Source organism: Triturus cristatus, chromosome 6 (assembly GCF_964204655.1).
Source record: "Triturus cristatus chromosome 6, aTriCri1.1, whole genome shotgun sequence".
NCBI classification, from domain to species: Eukaryota; Metazoa; Chordata; class Amphibia; order Caudata; family Salamandridae; genus Triturus; species Triturus cristatus.
This window is the reverse complement of record NC_140589.1, coordinates 912,952,534-912,968,150: the sequence shown is the minus strand read 5'-3', so window position 1 is coordinate 912,968,150 and position 15,617 is coordinate 912,952,534. Positions and strand designations below refer to the sequence as shown.

Here is a 15,617-nt window from a genome sequence, read left to right as displayed (position 1 = left end):
GGGGGGCAGTTGCAGATTTTATCTGACTTGTGAGATACGATTTTTTTGTTTAGCCCCCATACTGACTTGACTGCTGCATTTTGTGTACGTTTGAGGGTGATTCATTTCATATGTTTAGAGAACAGTCTGTGGTGCCTGTTAGTGAGCCTCTGTTTATTTTTTTGAGGCGAGTGACCGGTTCACCATCGTGATAGCCTCTGTCATCTTCAGCATCTCTTTCTCTTGCTTTGCAGTTACTGAGCTTCCCTCTATGATTGCAGCCAGTATCATTACACAGGGTGTCTGGCGCAGGGATGATGCATGTGACTTTCTGTGGGTGAGGCGTATTTCAAATGATATTTTCATCAGATGGTGTGCTTTTATTGTGTATTTGTCTACATTTTCATCAAGTGATGTTTGTAGGAAAGTGGGTTATTATGCAGTGAGGCTGGTTAGGCTTCACAAGGAATAATCTCACGTTACCCCAAATAGGTTTTTTTGGATTTACACTAATAAATCCTGAGCTCATTTCTGGTAGTGTGACACAGAGCAGTCGGGCTTTACTAGAGGAACATATGTTAAGCATTTCAGAGTACCAACAAGGACGATAAGTAATTGACACAACTCAAAATAAATCTGACACAAACGTATAAATATAAAGCAGATTTTTATATAAGGTAGACACTAAAATGAACACAATCAGATGAATATAACCAGAGTTATGGATTTTTAAAGGAAAAATAAATCAGTGCATTGACCTCAAAGTTAAAGTTTTGCAAGAGTGACTTGCAAAACTTTATGGTTGAGGTTAATGAGGAAATAAACTAGTGACAATTGGTCACTTGCAGGTCAAGTTCAGTGGAAACCACTGACGATGAAGGTGAGCCGGGTCCCAGGACCAGGCTCGGACAGTCAGGTGATTTTTACCTGGGACTTAGGGCCCGGGTGCAGAGGCGTCCTGGCAGTCTGTGGTGCTGAAGCGGGAGTCGCGGGTGCTGATTTTGCTGCTTAGTCAATGCTGGTGAGGAAGGGGGTGCACAATCTTGACCATGGGGTGATAGGAGAATCGGGTTGAAGATGCTGCAGGGTTCCCTTAAGGCGCAGTGTAGAACAAAGGTAGTGGTAGCCGACTGGCCACCAACAAGCCTTGGCAGCAGCACACTCAGCCTTCGGTCACTTTGATATCCTGGAGTCCGGGGGAAAACTGTAGCCACCGGAAACTTGCTGGAGGTCAGGACTACGTTTCCGATTATGCACTAGACCATTTACGTTTGGGTGATTCCCTTGGCGGACCCGATGGCCAGTGATTCTTTAGATCACATGCAGTTGTTGTCTGCAGGGGACTAGTACTTCCAGTCCAAGGGTGTTCTGGATTTGTCTTTAGCTTGCAGAGGGGTTCCTCTTTCCTTTGGAACTAGTCTCTGGTGCAGGACAAGTCATAGTTGTGCAGTTGCGGATGGTTGCCACAGGTGCAGTCTTTGGCGCCTTTTCTCTGTGCAGTTCATGAAGTTGCACACTCGGGTCTCTTCATTGTCCTTTGTTGCAAGTCAATCAGAATATGACATTCTGATGCCAGGGGATCCCCTTAAATCCTAGATGTAGGGGTGCTAGGTGTGTGGGAGCTAGTAGCCAATAGTCTAGTAGCTCTAGAGGCTAATCCCCCACTGAGGGGATCACTTCCTGGGGCGTGTGGCACCTTTTCTGCCTGGAAGCCTCTGTTTAAAAATGGCAAAACCTTTCTTCGACTGTACAGACCAGGTAGCCAGCTAAGGGGTTTGGCTAGCCTTCTGGGGGTGTACGCCTCCTGACTATCTAATTTTCACACTTGCTAGTGCTGCAAATGTGCCTGGGGTAGGGGATTGGCTTTTTTTGTTCTTCGTCTGAGGGAAGCCTGATTGCATATCAGAGGCGACGGGAGCTTCAAAGCTCACTGCCTTGATATGCCACTTCACAAGCCATCCTGTCAGGGAGGGAAGTGACACCTCCCGCCCACGCAGTCCTTTGTTTCTGACTCCTGGGAGTGTTCACACCTCCTGGCAGGGGTCAGAATCCTGTCGTCGCGGCAGCAGCTGCAGGCTGTCAGCCAGAGCAAAGGATAGGCTGGGGCAACCAGGTGGGCAACCTCAAAGGTAGCCACCTGGGTCCACGGCACATAAAATCCAACTTTGGTAAAAAGTTGGTTTGATGAAACAAGTTGCTTGATACCAATCATGACACTTTTTAGTGGGAACATAAAGGATTTAGCAACTTGGGAACATGCATGTGCCAGCCCATATTATCTTGTTGGTCCCTGAATACTTACAGTAGCCCCCAATGGAAGGAGGCTACTATAGGGACATATAACTTGCACGTATATGTCCACACCTTTATTATAATGCACCCTACCTCCAGGGATCAGGAGGCCTACATTAGGAGTGACTGACATATATTAGAAATAGTGCTGTGACCTTGCCACTCATGGTGAGGGCAAGTCGAGTTTCAGCAGTTTACACTGCTTCTGCAGTCTGCAATGACAGGCCTGCTGTCATCTTTTTCTTGGGTCACTCAGGGTGGCACAATCATTGCTTTAGGCCCTGTTGTCCCCGTTAACTCCCATGGCCTGGGTGCCACTGGTACCACTTACCAGTGACTTATAAGGGTAAAAGTCTATGCCAATTGTGGTTACCAATATACTTGCATCATATTTTAGGGAGAGAGCACTGGCACTGGGGCCTCGTTAGCCAGCTTCAGCACAATTCAGAGTCAAAACCATCAGCACTGGAGAAAAAAGTGAGGGGTGACCATACAAAAAGGGCACTTTTCTTCAGTGTTCTTATCTTGCAGTTATCTAGAAGTGATGGTTGGTTGATTGTTTTTTTGTCACGTTTCCTGTGTGTCCTCGTGGGTGACTGTAGTGCCCTGTGTGATCTACATATGGATCAAAGTCTCAAAAAGCAGAGACGATGATAGGAGTGAGATTAGGTTACATTCATATCTAATTGTTTTGATTGTAAGAAAAAGTGCTGGTGAGGATGGAGGTGCATCATCAGAGATCCAAATGTTCAGCGAGCAGTGTGTGCTGAAATTGAACACTGAAATGTATTAGTACGGGTCCTGTGCACACAGCAGAACGACTGCAGGCCTGGATTCAGGGGCATTGTTAACATGTGTAAAATGGTGGTTCTCCAAGCACTCAAGAATTTAGAGATAAAGTCACGGTTTCAACATATATTCTTCATTAGACGTCCATTAATCAATTTTTGCCCTTGCTAAGACGTTTGCTCTATTGCTGACTGTGTGGGACCAGACTTCATCAGGGCTACAAAATTAAATAAAGTCACAATTTAGGGAGGAACAACTAAATATCTAAGATCCTGTCACCTGTGTCAAAGACCCTTAATATACCTCATGTTTAAAAATTATACGTGATCAACTTCAGTCCTATGTCTTTAAGCATGAGCGCCATAGGTCGTAATCAAAGACATCCTGAATTCATTGATTTCTGAATTCCCATCAATATGGTATTAAGTGTTACTGGCAAAGTCCATTGCTATTTTGCAATAAGTCTAGGTATTAGTCAGGTCACCCCATGTCATGTACATGTTGGTGTTATCAATCATAGATGTGACCCCAGGTCTTCATAGTAGTCAAAAACTTCCTTTTTAATAGCCGTTCTCTGGATATAAATAGAGTTTCCCGCTTTTATTTAGACAAATCAAAAGATATAAGAAAATCTAACCATCTCTTTGTAAACTATGGTTTTTTGCGGCAAGGTTTAGCTGCTTCAAAACAAACAATAGCAGGATGGATAGTTTCATGTATTTCTTTATGTTATTAGATTGCCAATAAAGCCTTACCGCGGGGGGTTGGGGGTGCCGCCGAGCTCTTTGCCAGGGCCGTTTTTTGGCCGATTTTGTTACATTGTCGATTTTGCAGCTATGCTGCAAAAACGACCCTGTAACGAAAACGGCCGCCAGGGGCCCAAAACCGGCCCCACCCGTGCGGTGCCCGGTGCCTGCTACGGCCAGTCCGGCCCTAAAAGCTACTCTTCAACTATTTTCTCCTTCATTCAGAAAGAAAATGGCATATCTGACAGATTAAACTGAGGCTCGTATGGAAAATGTATGTGAGTGAAGAGCATTCTTCAATTATATTTTCCCCCAAATCTATATATGTTAAAGGAGGTGTTTCGGAGTCCGCACAGGCTGCAGGGAATTATTCAATGTTTATGACTTCAATGAAGATCCCCACAATGCAGAACTAGAACTACAGGTATGTAACTTCTCCATGTTAAGCCTCGGGCCTTGTAGTGTAATAACGGATGTATGACGTTACAACGCACACTTTTACAACGCATGCACTTACAACGCATTTTTTACAACGCATAATCCATTACAACGCATGACATTACAACGCATGACACTACAACGCATTTTTAAAAACTACCTTTACAACGCATTTCCATTACAACGCATACTACCTTTACAACGCATACCATTACAACGCATAATATTAAATTGCATTTAAGGTAAGTATTAGATAGTATAGGGGTAAAAGTTACTTTTCTAACTCCAGGGGGTGCAACAGTAGGGTAAGTGTTAGATAGTATAGGGGTAAAAATTACTATTCTAACTCCAGGGGGTGCAACAGTAGGGTAAGTGTTGGATAGTATAGGGGTAAAAATTACTATTCTAACTCCAGGGGGTGCAACAGTAGGGTAAGTGTTGGATAGTATAGGGGTAAAAATTACTATTCTAACTCCAGGGGGTGCAACAGTGGGGTAAGTGTTGGATAGTATAGGGGTAAAAATTACTATTCTAACTCCAGGGAGTGCATCAGTAGGGTAAGTGTTGGATAGTATAGGGGTAAAAATTACTATTCTAACTCCAGGGGGTGCAACAGTAGGGTAAGTGTTGGATAGTATAGGGGTAAAAATTACTATTCTAACTCCAGGGGGTGCAACAGTAGGGTAAGTGTTGGATAGTATAGGGGTAAAAATTACTATTCTAACTCCAGGGGGTGCAACAGTAGGGTAAGTGTTGGATAGTATAGGGGTAAAAATTACTATTCTAACTCCAGGGGGTGCAACAGTAGGGTAAGTGTTGGATAGTATAGGGGTAAAAATTACTATTCTAACTCCAGAGGGTGCAACAGTAGGGTAAGTGTTGGATAGTATAGGGGTAAAAATTACTATTCTAACTCCAGGGGGTGCAACAGTAGGGTAAGTGTTGGATAGTATAGGGGTAAAAATTACTATTCTAACTCCAGGGGGTGCAACAGTAGGGTAAGTGTTGGATAGTGTAGTGTAATATTATGCGTTGTAATTGTATGCGTTGTAATGGTAGTATGCGTTGTAATGGAATGCGTTGTAAAGGTAGTTTTTAAAAATGCGTTGTAGTGTCATGCGTTGTAATGTCATGCGTTGTAATGGATTATGCGTTGTAAAAAATGCGTTGTAAAGGTAGTGCGTTGTAAAAGTTGCGTTGTAAAGGTTGTTCCCCGTAATAACATATTTTTAGGAAAAGAATACATTCCTCACTTTTAATATTGTTTGTAATTTCAGTTCATCCTGTATGAAGTTTGTTTGCGGGCTATTCGTTGTAAGCTGATCATTCCAAGTGTATCACACTGGGGTCCTTCTTGTGTTCTTCTCTAAGCTCCGCACTTCGTTTTGATACAAACGTATTTCTGAAATTCTGATGAATCTTGCCCTTTTCAATGTAGAGGGTGACGTTTTAGAAAGATGCACTATAAACTTCTAATTTTTTACCAGAAAGCTTTAGGAAAAGCTACCTCCAGAGTACTAGAGCTGGTTGTTGGTTCAATGTTTACGTTGTCAATTGACAGACGTTCCCATGAAAATAACACAAGAAGCAGTTTTTGCTTTTTTAAAATTAATAATTAAAAGTAATTTAGGTTGTTCACAGAGGAAAGGGTATAAAACCAACAAGGCTTCAGTATTGACCATTATGTTTTGCTCCAGCATGCGAGATTATCCTCTGTAGCCAGGCGGACTAGAAAAGAAGGTAAAATTACGATTCTGTTGCAAATATTTAGAGAACCAGGGATACAGCATAATAGTGAGACATTTCCTCTTTTGACACCACTTTGTGCAGTAGTATGCACATCTATGCTAACACAGATTTGACCATCATATATTGTACATATGCAAATCCCTTTATTGATTTAAAAGTTATTTGTGCTGATGTTGGTGCCTAGGCAGGGTGTACAGGTCTATACTTGTTTAATCTTCTCAAATACCCTGCATACAACCTTAAAAGGCACAAACATCATTTACATTTACATTTTTTTCCATTTCTATGCAGGCGCCACGTTTTGCACTTCACGGCAAGTGCCACTATTGCACATCACATCCAGGTGTGTAGTACGGTGCCATTTGTCTTTGGTGATGAAGAAACCATTATGCAGCTTCTGGAAAAGGTACATGTTTCAGCACCAAATACAATAGTTTATATAGCTGCACATAATTTCAATGTTTATTTTGTTATATTGGTAAGTACCCTTTTAAAATATAATCCAGCTTGCAGATGCCATAACAGTTTAATAGAATAAATGAAATACTTTCTTACATTGGTTCTTTTTATTGCATTTTGAAACCTAACGAGAAAACGCTACTTCTTCATGACCCACACTGTTACATATTATGATCACTCCCCACACATCCCCAGCCCCAAGCCATTTGGGGCATAATATGCAGTCAGTTACTGTAATTCCACCAATTGTCCCAAATGTTTGTGATATTTATGTGGGCAGCCATGCGCTTTATCGACCATTTTACCAGCTTTGACACATAGATCTATGTCATGAGTCTACTTATCCATAGTAGGAGGGGGAAGTGGCAATCCAGTGTCTGGCAATGTCTTGCTTTGCTACCATCAAGGCAGTGGTTACCAGGCATTGGGTGCCAAATGAGCCTAAGTCCTCCCCTTTAATACCCAGGATTGCACTTTTGGGGCATGGGTTCAGTGTAAGTCCAACAGCACAGCTCGGTTCATTGTTTATCTTGGCCCAGTAGTGATTGATTTGGGGGCAGTCCCAGATCATCTGAAAAAGGTTCTCCCTCTCTGCATGCATCTAGGGCTGCTTTCTGATTGCTGTCCACACATGCCAAAGTTTAACAGGGTCATAGCTGGCCCTATGAAAAGTCTTGAATTGAATCAGTCTGATTTTGGTTGATATGACCAAACATGTGTCTCCAATTTTGGCTTCCAACCATTCCTCATCTTCCAATGGCCCTACCTCCCCATGCAGTCTCTCTCGCAGAAGCAAAAAAGGGTCTGGAGAGTTGATTACCAGTGATCTGTAAGTGTGGGCGATGTCCCTCTTGAGCAGTGGTTCCATGACAATCTGAGGCTCCAATGGATTACATTTGGTGACCAAGATAGGAGAAGGAGTATCTGAGATGTAAATAGCAAAGAACATTAGGAACGATGCAAGGCGTATTCAGCCATCAACTGTTCAAATAATTTGAGGTCTACCGCCACCCATACGTCCCCCACGTTTGATATACCTACCAAGTCTAATAGTCTAATTCCACAGAGGCCCGAAACTCGTGCAAGCCACGTACCCCTCCACAAAGGTGTCTCCTTAGTGATCGTCTTATGCCATTTGATATGCATCAGGACACTATGCCAGCACGTCAGGGGGCCCCCGTTTGTTTCTGGCAGTGTCCTGGAGATGGCAGACTGATTAAACATTGTTTCGATGTTCTATAATTGGAGAAGATTTCTTTCTAACCTGTAGGCCAAGTCTAAGCTGTCTCCATATATCCAATCAATAATTACTAATATCTGTGATGACCTGTGTTGTAAACAGATATCGATCACCCCCGGACCCCTGTCTTTCTGAGCCCCCATAGCTGAGCATTTCTCCCGATTCACTCGGCCAGTGGCTCCACCACAAGAGCAAGCAAGAGAGGGGCCATCCCTGCCTCGTACCCCTTTCAATTGACCATGGGGAGGCCAGTACATCTTTCACTTGGACTTACACCCATGGATCGCAATGTGGGTTCTGAACTAGCCTTAGGAAATAGGGACCAAAGTTCATTTTATTCTGGATCTGGAACAGAAAAGGTCAGTGCACTGAATTGAATGTCTTTTCAAAATCGACCAGTACCACAGTCGTCGACTCATATTTCTGTTATTCTGGCCATGGCCACCTGCAGGCAAAGCTATTTTGATCTGCATGGACCAATGATTGTATGACCCAAGCCAGTTGTGTGCATATTGGACCCTGTGATGAGCAGTCTGTGGGTACCTTCCCTGGCTTGGGGATAACCACTGTTGTGGCTCTCCTAAGATCATAGGGCATGCGGCCCTCCACCAGTATTTCTTAAAAGAGTGTCAGGAGGTGCAGGACCTGTAGGGAGTAGTATCACTCTTTGGCAAGAAGGCAATTGTGCATTGATGAGATTGCTGCTTGTACCTCTTCCAAGGATAATGGTTTATCTAGGTCCCCCCTCTCAAGCATCGTCAACATGTTTATCTGGAGATCTGGTGCTATAGGTAAAAATTGCTCTTTTGGCGGAGAAGCCCACAGGGCACATAAACCAGAGTAGTATTCTGCAAATGCCTCTGCAAAGGAGGCAGCGTCTGTCACTAGGCCGCTATGCTTTGATGTACCTGCACGATTATGTGGAGCCCCAAGTCTCATTTTGCCAGCCAATAAGACAAGCTGCAACCCTCTTGCAACATTCAGATGAAGGAGCCGCAAGTCTTTTGCCTCCATTCGTCTGATAATATGGGTGTCCTGTGTACAGGAAACCCTCTACCCAAGTTTACGGAGTTCAAGATGTCTGCCTATTTGTTTTGCTCTTTTTTCACCCTAGTTTCTTGTGGCAGCATGCTATAACCTTAAATGTCTCCCATGTGGGGTCCTCTGAGTCATTATTGATTTCAAAGTAGTAAGCGACTTCCTCTCTAAGCCCTTCTGAAATGTTCTCATTGTTGAGTCACCATGTTTTGAAACGCCAATCCGCTCTATCCGATGGAGGGGAGGGCGCAGTATAACAGCATCACCAGCAAGTGGTCCGAAAGGCCACATGAGGGGTACACCTACAGCTCGGGCTCCCACTATGTCAACTGCAGGCATGAAAAGTGGTCCAGGGTGAGAAGGATAAGTGCAAGTGTGAGAAAAATGCAGACTGCCTCCTGTCCGGGTACCTTTTTCTCCAGACATCACACATTTCAAAGTTGTCCACCTATGAAGCATGGAATTTGCTCTGCAAGTCATTCTACTGCTAAGGGAATTTAACAACAGATTCATTACTGCATTCAATTCACAACCCAACACCATCACATTCATTGGTGATTGTGTCAACTGTGCAGTCAGTGATGTCAATAAGGTCTCTGTCAGTGCCTAGGGATCCTACCCACTAATGATCGACCAGGACCAACTTTCAAGGCACGCAAGGCACAACAAGTGGGAAGGACTTTTGCAGCAATGTGGCCACTCCTCTAGCCCCAGGCATGTAATTCGCATGGTAATCTCAGGTGTATCCATGTCTCCCTAGGAAAGAGCATTGTTGCCTAGTAGGAGGATGTCCTATCCCAATTGGCTTTGTTAAATATTGCTGCTCTCTTGAACTTATCATAAGTCCGTTAATGTTTCATGTAATTCTACAGTGCTGCCTATCTGAGTTAGTGTGTGTCAGGGTGGGAAATGTGCACGGCAGTGGGATGTACGGTGCACAACCAAGTTGTGTAAAAAAATATCTCAACCTAGAGCACCGTAAGTCCAAGGTTCAACAAACACCCTTCCATTAATCCCCTTCCCCACAGTTCGGGAATTTAAGTATCTCTCGCCCTTGAACATATCCCCTTCAACTAATAACTAATAATTAATGCTACCTAGAAAAAATAGTATCGGGGTTGTCTGCCAAGGAAAGCTAGGAATGAGAACATGTAAGTCAGTTCACCCTTGAGTTACTTCAAAATCCATCCAATAGCGAAGCTGGGAGGGCATGGGGGTGATCTGCCCCAGCCGGCTCTTTTTGGGGGCCGGGGCACTTCATGTGAGGTGAGTAATTTCAGCGAGTGCAAGGTAAGTGGCAGCAAAAGTTCTAGCTACGCCTCTGAATCCATCAGTATGGCTTGAACAGTTTGGTGTCACCAGAGAACTTTATCTGAGACATCCCCAGGAAGCCCAGTCGGCTCCCATGTCATCCTCTACCTCCGTCGGCAGCCCCAGGAGCAGCTGCTACTGGATCCATGACCACCATCAGTACTGTGGTCCAGACCCTAGCCCCTTCACCCCTATGGAAATGGGTGAGGACCCCTAAGAGCAGGTCATCCCAGTCCGAGACTGTTGATTTTCTGTGTCTAGCCTGATGGGCACCGACTTGGTCTTTCTTCTGTGTACCAACAATATTCCATGTGTCTATATCATGAGCAGTGGGAGCACCTCGAAGGTCCCACACCTAAGGTATGTCCTCCACCCATTTGCATGCCTCCTCTGCGGGGTCAAAAAAGTTTGACTTCCCTTAATGTATTTCTTTAAGCCTCACTAGGTAGAGGAGCACATATTTAATCTGCATAGCTTTAACCTTGACCTCAACTTCCTCTATGGTCCTTCTCTGTTTTTGCACTCAAGCCATATAGTCCGGAAAGATAGAGAGTCCAGCATTACTGTGTGTTGGGTACCCTGTACAAGTAGTTAAGCAGTCAAAATATAATAGGGTGCAGTGGTACCAGGGTCAGCTTCTGGGCAAGGGATCTGTGCACCCTTTTGATGATAAAGCAGGAGGATATTTTTGGTTTGTACCCAGGATTTAACCCAGGCAGATAAAATGGGGTCAGGCATAATCCCTCAAGGTACTCAGGGACGCCCACCAGACATACATTGTTCCTCCTGGATCTGCCTTCCGCCTCTTCTGCCTGCCTTTCTAGCTGCAGAGTGGCAGATAGAAGTATCACAAAGTCTGCCTTCAGGTCACGTAGGTCATTCTTCGTCAAGGAGACACGAGTCTTGACTGATGTCTTTTACATAACACACTACATTTTGAAGATCTGGTGCAGTAGGGAAACCTGCACACCAACCCTGTCAATTCTTCTTTCCAGGACCAAATGGGAGTCCCAAATGACCTATAGGATAGTTGCCGCTGACACTAGTTCCCCTTCTTGCCTTTGCTGGTCTGCACCTGATGTGTTTGCTTGGGGCCCAGTGGACTGATTCCTAGCTCATCAAATCAGTCATTTATCTACTGTTAACACCATGGAGCACCCTTGCTCTTCACCACCTTCAAAGTGGAGGGAATCCAGCCGACTTCAAAACAATATGTCGCTACATGTTTGCCAAAACTGGCCGGAGATGGGGCGTCACCTCCCTGTGTACACTGGTGGTCCTTTCCCCCACCTCTGTACCTAGTTAAAACACCACCTGCTCCCCTCAAGGGGCCAGCCAGTGTACAAGAGAATGGACTCCAGTATAGGAACACCCCCAAATATGGCCCTCTACACCTCAATTCTGGCCCAGGCCTCAGTCCGCATCCCCTAGTATGTCCTCAGTCCTCGGTGTCCAGACACACCTCGCTCGCCTCCAACAGTCATACAATAGGGGTGGCAAAGCAAGCAGTTTTCTGTATGAGTCTGTGCCTTCCACACAAGCCACCGATGTAGGCGGGCTGCAGGTATTGCAGATGTTGGTTTCAACTGCCACCTTGTTTCCAAGCCAGTCAAGGATTTTGAGCGAGCCCCTCAGTAGGGTCAGAACCGGCAGAGTTCCGCATTGTTGGGTGTGGTCCACCTCACCTTGAAGTATGAGAGCCTCCTTAGGGTAGACACCAGTATTCACAATAGACAGAAGAAGTGTTCTAGAAGAAAAACAAGAATTTTTCTAAAGGAAAATGTATGTTAGAAGACAGCACAGCTAGCTTCAGAACTGCGTCAGAAGGCACAGAACGAAAGGAACATCTTTGCACACGGGGATGATGCATATATGGATGCCCCAACATCATATGGGGAATGGACGAATCTGACGTGGAGCCTCACACTGCTCCTGAAGGGATTGCTGAAAAGTTTTTCAGATCCACTCTGGCTCCTGGGGAATTTTGCAAGCTGAAGAATCGTGAGTTTACAGTCTCTACCAGAAAAGGTGCTTTTTAAGGTAAGTAACTTATTTATCTGAAAGAAACATGTTAGTTATAGATTCCTTACCTTAGAATTACCCCCAGGCGTTAGAATTGATCTGGAAAGTTTTTTTATCAGCAGTACCTCTGCACTTCGGAAGGTGGCGTCGGTCAGCTCTGCGTCCGTCGTCGGCGTCGTGGTCACCGGGATGACGTTGCGGCAGCTACTTAGACGCCGCCCTCGCGCGCTGACGTCAGTTCTTTCTTTTTACGCGCCAGCCAGCGCAGATCCGGGAAGAGCGGTACCTGAGTCATTTTTTGACTACGTTTTTCTCAACCTTTGTCGACTTATTATTTCAAGTCTCCGACTCCGAACAGGTGCACAAGGGATGCCCGGTTTCAAGGCCTGCGGTTCCTGTGCCTCTTTTGCCTGGAGCGCGACCACCACCTCAAGTCATGCTTCGACTGTCGGTCGATGGCGCTGAAGGCTTTGCGGGAGCGGTCCCAAAAGCTGCTTGAACGCCGATAGTCGTCTCTGTCCCGGTCGAGAGGAAGGTTGAGGGACCGGTCGCGGTGCCACCACCATTCCGGTTCGAAATCATCGAAGTCTTTGCACTCGGGGTCGGTAAAGTCGAAGCATAAGAAGAGGTCGAAGAAGCATCGTCGCTCATCGACTTCTCTTCGTCGGTCGGCCGATCCATTGAGGCACGCGGGTGGTGCCACTCCTGCGGCTCTGTGGGCAGAGCCCGAAGGGTCGACTCCGGACTTCCCTTCCTTTCCGGGACCCAGAGCGATCCCCACTCAGCTTTGTACGTTCTATGAGGCGATGCATGCCATTTTTGGGCAGACCGACCCCACTGGCATGCCTTTGGACCCTGCGGACTCGTTGGGGGGCCTAGGTCTTCGCTGCCGATGGCTCCGGCGCCGCAGTCCCCCCTTGGATCCAGGCCTGGATTCGGATTGGCGCCGGTTGACCTCGTTACACCTCCACTGGCGCCGCTCCTTATGACACCACTATAGCGTTCGGCGCCGGTTGGCTTCCCGGCCGGCATCGATCCCGGCCTCCATCACGACGTGGACATGGAGCCGGACCGGCGTCGTCCGACGCTGGTTCCGGCGCCGGGTGGGGTTTTTGTGCCCTTGTTTACTCCTGGGGTCCCTTTTCAACAACAGTGGCACCCAGAGGATAATGAGGAGGACTGGGAGGGGTCAGGTGACCCTTTAACTGACCAGTTAGATACTGAGCAGGACTGGAGAAAGGAACTGGGGGGATGCCAGTGGTCTTAACTCCTCTCCTGACCTTGGCATGTTGTCTCCTCCTACCGTGGCTACGCAGAAGGGAGCGTCATATGCAGTGGTGTTGCGTAGGGCAGCCGAGACTCTCAACCTCGAGCTTCCTACGGCGGCGGTCAGGACTAACGTCCTGACAGAGGTGCTTCACCTGGTTGAGAGCTCTTCTCAGCCCCTGCTGCTGTTTAATTAGGCCCTCATGGACGTCCTTTTGGGCAAGTGGTCCAAGTCCAACATGGGGGCTCCCATGGACAGGATGATTGCCCGACGCCACCGCCCGGCTCTGGGTGACCTCACTTTCCTCTCCTAACACCCCACCCCTGAGAACCTGGTAGTTCAAGCATCCACCTGCAAAAGTGCCTTCCCCACCGCTCCACTGAAAAGGGAATCCAAGAAGCTGGACCACCTTGGCAAGAAAATGTTCTCTTCCGCCAGCTTTTGACTGCGGTCCGTAAACACCGCATGTCTCTTGGGCTGTTATTCGTACTCAGTGTGGGATACGGTGGCGCAAGTGCTGCCTCAGTGTCTGGAGGAGGACCGGGCAGTGCTCTCCCAGGCTGTTGCCGCTGGGAGAGATGCAGCAAAGTTTACAATACGTTGTGGGCTGGACACCACCGACTCTCTGGGCAGGACCATTTCAACATTGGTAGCGCTTTGTCGCTACACCTGGGTGAGGTCCACTGGCTTTTCAGGGGATGTCCAGAACACCTTGATGGACATGCCCTTTGATGGCCGTCGCCTTTTTGGCGACAAAGCAGACAACACCCTAGAGCGCTTCAGGGACTTGCGGGCTACTGCCAAGTCCTTGGGCCTCTCCACCTGTCTGGCGCAGTCTGCTTTTCACCCCTTTCGTGGCTACGGAAGGGGTGCCCCGCTACGTCCCACCCAGGGCCACAGGCCGCAGCAAGTTACCCAACCTTTGCGTGGCCGGGGATGTGGAAACAACCGGCGAGGTTCCAGGGGCCAGCGGGTGGGCCAGTCCACCAACCCCCCTCTGCAGCAGCCTCCAAACCCTCTTAGTTTGACCTTTCAGGCCCATCGAACGCCAGTGGGCGGCAGGATTCGCCATCACCTTCCCCACTGACACACTATCAGGTCAGACAGGTGGGTTGTGCAAATAGTCCGAAGGGGCTACTCCCTCCCCTTCAAGACTACCGCTCCGGCCATGCCACCACGATATCACCACATGTCGAAGGATCATCTGACCCTTCTCCAGCAGGAAGTTACGGCTCTTTTGGCCAAGGGAGCCATCAAGCGTGTTCCTGTTCCATAAGTAGGTCGTGGTTGTTATTCCCACTGCTTTCTGGTTCCCAAGAAGGACAATGACCTGCGTCCTATTTTGGACCTCGGGGACGTCAATCGCTTCCTCCGGAAGGAGAATTTCAAGATGTTGACACTTGCTCAGGTCTTGTCTGCCCTCGGCCCGCAAGACTGGATGGTAGCGTTGGACTTGCAGGACGCTTATTATCATATCTCCGTCCTGTCGGCCCACCGGTGTTATCTACGGTTCACGGTAGGCCACGAGCATTTTCAGTTTACCGTGCTCCCCTTTGGCCTTACCAGCGCCCCTCGGGTGTTGACGAAAGTGATGGCGGTGGTCGCAGCTCATCTGCGCAGATCAGGATTTCAGTTTTCCCCTATCACGACGATTGGCTGTTGAAGGCGGGCTCACCCCAGGCAGATGTCTCCCACCTCCAGACTACGGCCGACCTCCTGCATTCGCTGGGGTTCTCCATAAATGTGCCGAAGTCGCACCTGATTCACCCTCAGAAGCTCCTCTTCATCGGAGCGGTTCTGGACACAATGAGGTTTTGGGTCTATCCTCCCGAACAGCGAGTCCGGGATATTCGGGCTATGATTCCGATCTTTCAGCCTCTATGCCGGGTTTCGATCAGACGGACCCTGAGGCAGCTGGGCCTCATGGCCTCCTGCATCCTGCTGGTCGATCATGCCAGGTGGCATATGCAGGCTCTGCAGTGGGACCTGAAGTTTCAGTGGGCGCAGCATCAGGGGAATCTGTCCGATTGCATCTAGATCTCGGAGGGCACTGCTCAACAACTGCAGTGGTGGCTTACGAACCAGGATTGGGTCAATGGCAGATCCCTTCCCCAACCAGATCACACTGTGGTGACGGATGCATCCCTTCTGGGATGGGGCGACCACATGGGAGAGGCGGAGATCAGAGGCCTGTGGTCTCCGGCGGAGTCCGGGCTTCACATCAACCTTGTGGACCTCCGGGCGGACAGAGGGACAGAGGGAAGGAATGCACTGAAGGCATTTCTTC

The 15,617-nt window shown here is 47.5% G+C and overlaps 1 protein-coding gene across 2 annotated transcripts in view; it reads left to right on the top strand.

Moving 5' to 3' along the window:
• ADGB (androglobin) overlaps window positions 1-15,617 on the top strand; it is a 1,188,702-nt gene that overhangs the window by 662,402 nt on the left and 510,683 nt on the right. For both annotated transcript variants that reach the window (XM_085611585.1, XM_085611586.1), the window contains exon 19: window positions 6,285-6,399. In XM_085611585.1, coding sequence (XP_085467711.1) covers window positions 6,285-6,399 — 115 coding nt within the window. The remainder of the gene's footprint in view (window positions 1-6,284; window positions 6,400-15,617) is intronic.